This window comes from Tarenaya hassleriana, unplaced genomic scaffold (genome assembly GCF_000463585.1).
Source record: "Tarenaya hassleriana unplaced genomic scaffold, ASM46358v1 Cleome1, whole genome shotgun sequence".
NCBI classification, from domain to species: Eukaryota; Viridiplantae; Streptophyta; class Magnoliopsida; order Brassicales; family Cleomaceae; genus Tarenaya; species Tarenaya hassleriana.
The window spans coordinates 1825903-1836054 of NW_010960187.1; the positions used below are offsets into that span (position 1 = coordinate 1825903).

The following is a 10152-nucleotide window of genomic DNA, read 5'->3' on the forward strand; positions in this document are numbered from 1 at the left end:
GGTGCGCTCGGATAATGCCAGGATTACATGTACAATGATTATACAAACTACACATTATCTTTTCTATTTTTAATGTTTTAATTAGTGTGATCATTGATATAATTAAATTTTGTAATTATAAATAGGATGATGATTTATTATAATGACCGATCGGGTTGATCATGATTTGTCCACAATATGTTTAGTTATTGGTTATCATTCGATAAAAATGGATCGAAAATAAATTTAAGCTAATAAAATATAATTATATTAAAAAATTGTTGATTATATATATATATTTTAAATCCATATTAATCAAATTGAAACCGAATATGAAATAATAAGAAACGAATGAAATGATTTTTTTAAATTTTATAAAAATGTGATATAAATAGAATACTGATAAAATTCCAACTAAACTGAATTTTGAACAAAAAAACGGTCAGATATAATTTTCATACAAACCCAAAGTTAACAACCAAAACATAAATGGAATCTAAAATTTCCAACAAATATATTACTCCTACTACGGATTGGATTACAAGTTCGGTAGCACATCCTTAATGAGAGATTCGTCTACTTTTTCAAAAATATAAAAATTAAATATTACTTTGTATTAAGATTAATTTGATTTTACAAATTCGGCTGATTTCTCTATATATTATTTCGTTTAGAAGTAATTTGTACAAACAAATTTAGTGTCGGAGATAGAGTAGATCCATATTTATATGAAATACAACTCCAATAAAAAATATTAATACATTTTGAAATGAAATAATCAAAATTCGGATGGCCATAAAAAACGGAAAAAAAGTGTCAAATTGTAATTTATTTCAAAATTTCGAAATTTATTACTACCGCATGAAATTAAAGATCGGACAATGCAATAACTAATATAAACCCACATATCTTTAAATTTAATTTAAATGAACCAGCTGTAAAGCGACCAGCTTTTCCTCTCATTTATGGTGCGAACCTTTTTGTCCTGCCCAAGGGCAATATAATAATAAATAAATACATTATATAATGAATAATTAAATTGATTTAATATATACAATTTCAAGTAGAATAACGAGAGCATCAATATGTTTGTTGTTTGTACATTGTATACGTAAACACAGTAGCATATACGGACAATATGTCAGTCGGAACCCAGACGAATTATACGATGCATATATAGATATATGTATGTATTATATAGGACAAATCAGTCGTTGGATTAGTAGTTAACAAACAGTGGCATTAATTATTATTAGAAGCCAAATCATGGCATTTTTTTTATATTAATTCACTTAATTATTTTTATATGAAATTCGGAGCTTTATTCCGTATTTTGGTTCACGACAAATTGGGATCAAAATTAATTATAAAATAAAAACCAATTTATATTCAAATGATTATATATAAAATAATTAAATAAACTTAAAACAATTTACAAAGCCTTCATACCACATTCGGATGGCATGGCAAGCCAGTCATTTTATTTTATGGCAATTAATAATCAATTAAGGAATTCATTTGTTTGTTTGACAACAAAAAATTTTCATACAAATAAATTTGGAAGAATTTAAGCTTAACTTTATATATTACGATTTGTTAATCCTATGTCACACATTAAGATGGACCAGCTTTTGGGGTCTTATCTATTTATTTTTTCAAAGTTTTGGGTTTAATATACACTTAGGTTTAATAATCACACTAGTTTGGTTATTTTTATCATAAAGTAAAATAAAGACAATTGGTATTTGAAAATATAATTATAAATACGTAATTTCGGGAAAGTCGGATTAAATTAATTAGTGTTATTTGAGAGAAATACTGAGTACTTCTCACTCCAGATTCAGATATTTAGATTCACTATTACGTTACGTATCAACCGAATCATAATATCTCTAGACATATCCTCAGTCAATTCAAAATAAATAATTTAATTGGCCCAATAAAATTATTAATTAATTAAATTTAATTTCACTGTATTTATAATGGATAAGTGCAAAAAAAAAAAAAAAAAAACTAATAAACAATGCAGATATGAAAATGATTTCTTCTTTGGAACTAAAAATATGGAAATGATAAAGTGTACTTTAAAGCGTCCTGCATCTGAAGAATCATTTATGTCATTTTTATTCATCGCACAAATCATTGATAGCATTAAATTTACGATATTTTAAAAAAAATATAATTTATGGGTTTTCTAGTTTGTCTAAAAAAATGTTCATAAGAATTTAAGTTCATTACCACTTCCACTCCGCTCGAGCACTTAATCTCGACCATTCTTAAATTTTTTGTCGGGTTAACTTTGGTTCAATTAATGGAAACACCAACCTCTGACCCAAAAAAAAAACTTTGGTTCAATTATAAAATTTTTTTTTCAATTTTCCATCTTTTTTGTTTGTTTGTTTTTTATGCTTAGAGGTTGAAGTTGGTATTTCAGGTATTTGTTTGAATTTTTTAGATTTGATTTCAATTAAAAATCTATTTGGATTTAATTTTTATTGATCAAAGTATTTATTCTAAAATAGTCAAATTTTACATTTATTTTATATTTAGCTTTAATTCATTTTTAAAAATATATTAATTCAATTTATATGCGATTACAATTAGATGTTATTCTATTTGATTGCATGCAAGTAGCCAAATCCAAGCATTGACTCTTTCTTCCGTGTCTTTTTCTCTGTCTATAACTGTTGCTGATATTGTTCATGCCTACTCTCTCTCTCTCTCTCTCTCTCTCTCTCTCTCTCTTGCTTCAAAAGTCATTTCCATGTCTTCGTCTCAAACACAGGACAAAAGGCTTGGTTTACTGTATCTCCCATGGTGCTGAATTTCACGAACAGATTTGACAGCTAAACAATCTCCCTCGTCAATGGCACAGAAACACTTGCGTGAGCTTCTTCTGGAAGACCAAGAGCCGTTTCAGCTCCACCACTACATCTCCGACCGGCGTTGCCAGATCGGAAGGCCTTGTCTGAAAACCGATTTGCAGGTCGATACGCGAAAACCCATCTCTAGAAACCCTAGATTCCCTTCGAATCTCTGCGAAACCTCGTGTTTTTTCTCCTGTCGTTCATCTCCAGACCCGAGAAAATCCCCTCTGTTCGAGCTCAGATCGCCGGGAAAACTCCAGAACCGCGTTTTCCTCCAAGTACCGACCAGAACGGCGGCCATTCTCCTCGAAGCCGCGGCGAGGATTCAGAGACAGTCTTCGAAGAATTTGAAATCGAAGGCCCGAAACAGAGGAAACGGGTTCGGGTTATTCGGATCCGTTTTCAAGCGGTTGACGAACCGGAACCCGACGCGGAACACTGAAACGCAGTTTTCTCAGGTAAAACTGCGTTTGCAGAACGCGGTTGGGGACAAGAGCTCGTGCTCCAGGCGCACAAACGCGGTTTTCTCAGAACGCGGCGGGTCGGACAGCGATTCTCAACCGTCGAGCAGCCGCAGCAGCAGAGGCGGAGAGAGTTTCAAGGTTTTCGATGGGTTCAGATACGGAAACGCAGACGCTGGAGATTTCAGCGGTTGCGTTAGCCCGTTCCGTTTTGTTCTCCAAACAAGCCCTTCATCCTCCGGCGACCAAACGCCCCATTTCACGTCTCCGGCAGCGTCGCCAAGTCGCCGCAGTACAAAGGTTTGTTTAAATTCTTTCCCTTTTTAAATCATTTTTTTATTATATTATTCAAACCTATCATTGCTGCGTTATCTCGAGGATTAAGCCCAAAAACGATCACTAATCCAACATTTAACAAAAAAAAATTAATAAATTAAAAAAAAACATTCTATGAAAAGAGCAGAAACATCTCTGAGAAGAACAGAGGGAGACACATGGGGGGCTAAAGGGTTCTGAAGATGTGACTGAATCATAAATGTTATATAATATAGAATTTTTAATCTTGATTAATCTTTGAAAGATTCGTTGCATATTTTCATTAGTAGATATTTAATCTCCGATTAATTCAATCATCTGAAAAAATAATCCAGATGATTTTTTTTTTTCCAAAAACATGAAAAAAAACAGAGGGTTAAGAAAATTTTGGATTTTAGCTAATAATGAACCTCAATTATAAAGTTAATTAGTTAAATGATGAGAGTTTGTGACAGGACGAAGACAGCGACGAGACGGAGAGATTGGAGACACAGAGAGAACAAGAAGAAGAAGAAGACAAAGAACAATGTAGTCCTGTCTCTGTTCTTGACCCTTCTCTCGAAGAAGAGGAGGAGGAGGAGGAGGAGGAAGAAGACGATCTTCAATGCAGCTTAGAAGTAGTACAGAGTATGGATTCCTAACCCTAGACCCGCAAATTGCATGCATGAGTTTACGATTATATATTATATGTTTATACCGTTATATATGTGTAAATATATTATCATATTCTTATAAGATGCGAACTCTTATGTGTGTGTGTGTGTATGTTCTAAAACGTGCCCTTAACGTGTGTATTTGAGGGATTGTGTGTTTGTGAATATATATATATATATATATATATATATATGCTTTAGGATCTTTACCCCATGGATATATATATATATATATATATATATAACCTCCTGCAGATTTCTGATAACGGTGAAAAAGTTTGATGGAAAATGCAACGAAACGTGGAAACGTTTACCCGTTTTCATGGATATGATTCTTGGACATGATTGAGATTGTGACATCTCTCGTCTTCGAATGGATTTTAGAAGATCGATCGTTAAGTGTTAGTGCTCATAACGCTAACGGTTCATTTTTTCGTCGGTCAGGGGCACAACGGAGATTACTCCAAAAGCTCCGTAGATTCGAGCGACTGGCGAGACTGGATCCAATGGAGCTCGAAAGGAACCCCTCGGACGAAACCCTAACGCTATACGACTCGGAGGAAGATCTAGACGAAGAAGATCTCGGGGACGGGAGCGAGAACGAGAGGGAAATCGGGCGGCGGGAAACGGAACGGAGAGTGTTGAAGATGTGGAAATACAAAGGGCGGGGCATAGACGGAATCGTGGAGAGAGAATTGGGAGAAGAGGACGGAGAATGGACGAGGCGACGACGAGAGGAGGAGGTTCAAGAAGCTGCTTCACGTCTCGAGCTTTCTATTTTCTCCTCCTTGGTCGACGAATTCTCACTTGAGCTTGTTTCTTGTCCATATATCAATTAAACGTTACAAAACAAAATTAAAACTGACGGTCTATTATTAGATAGAGAATTTTGAGTCATCGAGATAAAGGATTTATCGTATGTAGGTGTGGTTTGAATCATTAAAACAAATTTATAAAATATTTTTCAGATATCTATATTCAAAATTTTGATCCACTAATTGGTGGTCCAATGTTAAGAGATTGATAAAGTTTCTTCGAGATCATGACAATTAATTGTATAACTAAAAACTGACTTCGAAATCAGAAAAATTAAATTAAAAGAATATCTAGTGAATCTCTCGATTATAAAAAAAATATGTTTATATTTTTTTAGTGATATTTAATATGATATTAATAAAAAAAAATGTTAGTTGTCGGTGTTCTATTATGTATTATGATACAGGTAGTACTAAACTAATTTGGTATGCACTATGCACAAATCATATTAATTACATTTATATCATTATTCCCTTTAATCATTTATACGGATTTTCATTATCCGACATTCGGATGTAAAGCCCATGGGCCAACAATCTGTCTCAAACTGAAATAGTTTGGTTCACATATTATTTTTATATAAATATATATATATATTCCTCCTTTTTTTTTAATGAAATTTATTTTGGTGTATTTGTTTATTAGCTTTTCATCTTATTGGTAAGAACAGTGCGCCTATTTATATGTTGCTTTCTTATTTTTTTTCACTTAAAATTAAATATTACTTATAAAACATGTCTTTACATTGTGAGATATTGTTTGGATATGTGTGTACATATTAAAACAATATCCTAAAAATCATTACATATAGTATAAAAATAACAAGAAAAGTCTTCTCCTTGACGAGTTAATGTTTATATATAGGAACCTAAATATTTTTTTTTATTCGAAAAAATTCTTTAGGCGTAATCGTAGAGTTAGAACAAAGGAACCTCCAATGAAAATTGCAAACTAAGCATAATTAAGGACCACATGAAATAGGTGATTAGACCTCTAATTGTGGTGCTTAGAAGCCACTGGCTTCCCCTAATCACTTTATAAAAAGCGTAATTATCGCCTCCCTTGACTGATCCCAACTATACACTAAATCAGATACACACACATAAATTTTATGTATTATTTTTACTTCCCAAATTGGGAAGGTTCAAAGATTGTTACAATCATATATGATAAATATTATATAGATATGACTGTTAAATTAATATTATATATATATATATTCATTGAAAATAATATAACATTTCATAGGTGTAATTAATATGCTATGCTTTGTGTGTTTGTGTAAAACTGCAAGTACAAGGCAATCATTACATGCTCTTATTTATGGCAAAATTAATTAAAAGCTCGTGCAATTTTACTTGCAAAATTATACAATTTCATTAATTATGTACACAAACTTTTACTCTGGCCCGTCTTACATATATTTATAATATATATTTATAAAGAAGCAAATTATACATAATGGTAGCTTAATTCAATTTTATGTTTTGTGAAAAATAAAATCAACAAACATATGATTCATATTAGACTTTTGAATATACGTACCAACTTTTTTTTTTCTTTGCTTCACCAAACCCTTTTTTCCCTTTTCATTTCTTCAACTCTCTGCATCCTCTCTCTCACACAATATATATATATATATATATATATATATATATATATTATATACACATACGCACACACTTGCTATTTTTTGTTATTTCCCGTTTTCTAGGGTTCGTTTCATGCATGCGAGTGTGATATTTAATTCCTCTAATACATTATGGATGGATCATAAAAAGCATCCACACATTATATATACATGGTATGTATGTATATTCTTAAGATTATATCACGTTGGATTCTGGATCTATATACCTTACACATTATCTATTTTATCCATTTTACAAGGTATTTCCGCGACCTTCTTTTTCCCCTATCTATATATACCATTTTAATTTCGTAATTTCATTTGATCAAGACTTGAAAAATAAGGGGGGAAAAACAGCATCATCATTGGCGTTTGTTCGACCTATCTTTTATTTTATTTTTCGTCCTTATAACCATACGTAACCCATGTGCTCAGTTTGCTTCACAAGTTCATAAACGATCATACATTTATTTATATATATATAATCTTAAAAAGTTACATAGAATTAGGACCTTATTCAATTTACAAGACCAAAGACCGTAAAGATTTAAATGATTAGTCCAACCAGACCGATATATATGTATATATATATGCGACCTGCATAAAATACGGTCTTCATATAGGACTAACCGTGCATGCACATAACTAGGCACCATCTTATTATACAACACAATCACACCCACATGCACATATAGCTTCACAATTACACACACACATATATATATGTATATATATATATAAAGGCGGCTTGTTAATGATCATGGAAACTTCCACAAGTGATCATCAGCTCCAAGGAATCCATCTTCACCACCGGAGGCACCACCGTGAGCGTGAAGGTGAGGCGGGCTAAGAAGCATTCCTTCAGCCATATGCACAAGCACATTAGGCATGTCGAAGATCAAATCCTCGTCCATGAATCCACTATTCAAAACGCTATTACTATGATAGTGATGATAATCACCATTAATCATCATCATTGATGCGTTATCCTCTTGATGATGATGATGATGGTGATGATGATGCACTCGGGTATTATTATTACTCGTTTCTCGGTTCTTCATCGCGTCATTCGCCGCTCCTAGAGCGGCAGCAGCTGAAGCAGCAGCGGCCTGGATGTCTCCTGGAGATGCTGAGACAGGGACAGGCAAAGAAGCCGCCATATCGGGGAAGTTGAGCTCTGCGTCCCGGCCCTTTAGGGCAAGAGCTGCGACATCGTAGGCTATGGCTGCCATTTCGGGTGTCGAAAATGTTCCCAGCCAAATCCGGTTAGGTTTTTTCGGCTCACGAATCTCCGACACCCACTTGCCACTGTTCCTTCTCTTCCTCACTCCCCGGTACATCGGATGTCGCGCCATCCTCGACGACCCACTTGATTCGCCATCGTTAGTGAGGTTTCTATGCATGGTTTAGGGTGTTTAATGATGATTACGATTAGGGTTTTCGGAAGAGATTGTGGGTTTCGAGGAAGGAGAGGAAGAGACGCCATTTATGGAGAGTTCACGTGAAGAACACTTAGTCTATTGAAGAGATGAAAGTGCAAACCAGTTATGGATGAATGAATCGTTGCAAGGGATTTGATCACTTGGAGAAGATGAAAGCTGTAAAGATACCTTTTCCCTTGCGAATATGTGTTGGATATCGTGTTTTGTGTGGATATATTTGATATATATATTAATTTATTTATACAGATTTTCTCCAAGTATGTATATATATATATATATATATATATATCTATATATCTTAGTGGTCTTCCTCACCACCACAGGTTCATGAATATATGTTTTTCATGATTTTGACATCACTATATGTACTGTTTTTATTTGAAAAAAAAACATTTTTTTACTAATGTGTTATTTCTTCCTTCTTATTTGGCCTAAGTATTGAATGATAAATGTTAGGACAAGAAGAACAAATACGCATCTTGTTCAAACCGATATTTAGACAGTATGCTTTAAACTCACATTCTATGTAATATTCCGTAAGCCAAAAATTATTAGTGTGTTCATCTAACAAATACACCATTCTTGCATAAAACGTTTTTTCCCTGTATGTATATATGTATGTATGTATGTATGTATGTATGTATGTATGTATGTATGTATGTATGTATGTATGTATGTATGTATGTATGTATGTATGTATGTATGTATGTATGTATGTATGTATGTATGTATGTATGTATGTATGTATGTATGTATGTATGTATGTATGTATGTATGTATGTATGTATGGATGGAGAAAATAACTTGTTTTTGAACCCTAAATAAGAGATACCTTCCATGCAGTTATATACGTATATATACATGATACCCACTACTAGATTTCATCTGAGTGACTTGTAAATATCGATTCCCACTGGATTCCATCCCTAGATATGTCACTAGCAACTTGCAACTAATGAACAATATATATACATTTCAAATTCTTGACTCACTATCTTCTCCGATTTGATAGCCAAATCTCTCTCTACAAAATACTCGGTTTGTGCTATATGATATCATATATATATATATATATATATGTGCGTGTATATGTATATGTTCTTTTACCGACAGTATATATAATTCACAAGGGAAATGAGTAAAATGTTGACGTGGCGAGGGGACAAAGAACATGCAATACGATATTTATTATTCAATGTGAATGTTAAAAGTGTGTGTGATGTTGTATGAGGAGGTGTGTTTTGTCACTCCACTAAGCACACACACATTATTATTATTATTATTATTATTATTATTATTATTATTATTATTATTATTATTATTATTATTATTATTATTATTATTATTATTATTATTATTATTATTATTATTATTATTATTATTATTATTATTATTATTATTATTATTATTATTATTATTATTATTACGACAACAAATTCATTTAAACTTGTCAAATCGATTACGGTAGAACATCTCTATCACATTAATTATGCAATTACCATGGAATATTTTTTGGTGTTTGTTATCTTTAAAAGAGCTTGCTGAATTTCCCGCAAACCTTTTTTTTCTTAATTTCTTTCGATTTTTTCCATTATACATAGTTTCATTTTTTCCTCTAGTTTCATCATCATACGGCCAAGAGGGATGTAATAAATCTATAATTAAAAAAAATTCAAATAAAATATTAGATATTTGGATAGAATATTATTAAGGATTTTTAATTATTTAAGATTTAGAGTGATAATATATAAAAAAAATGATAAGATAACTACTATAATATAAACTCTATATGCTAAGGTAAGTACGTACAATGTAAACTTTTATTCGTATTAGGAACTTCAAATCCTTCAATTAAGTCTGAATGATTAGTCTAATTTAGATTTATAAAATATATACGGAAATATTTCGACTTCACAATTTCTATAAAATTCACGAAGACATGAAGAAATTAATATAATCTTGAATGTCGGATTATTATATATATATATA

The 10152-nt window shown here is 32.0% G+C and overlaps 2 protein-coding genes across 2 annotated transcripts; one reads left to right on the forward strand and one right to left on the reverse strand.

Annotated features, from left to right (window-relative positions):
• The first annotated feature begins 2694 nt into the window (after nucleotides 1-2694).
• On the forward strand, nucleotides 2695-5194 carry LOC104805079. Its single transcript, XM_010529499.2, has 3 exons — nucleotides 2695-3607; nucleotides 4078-4249; nucleotides 4720-5194. The coding sequence occupies exons 1-3, from the start codon at nucleotides 2846-2848 to the stop codon at nucleotides 5112-5114; spliced, it is 1329 nt and encodes a 442-aa protein (XP_010527801.1). The 5' UTR covers nucleotides 2695-2845; the 3' UTR covers nucleotides 5115-5194.
• Nucleotides 5195-7479: 2285 nt separating this feature from the next.
• LOC104824472 (ethylene-responsive transcription factor ERF024-like) lies at nucleotides 7480-8076 on the reverse strand. Its single transcript, XM_010556571.1, has one exon. The coding sequence runs from the start codon at nucleotides 8074-8076 to the stop codon at nucleotides 7480-7482; it is 597 nt and encodes a 198-aa protein (XP_010554873.1).
• Between the last annotated feature and the right edge of the window lie 2076 nt (nucleotides 8077-10152).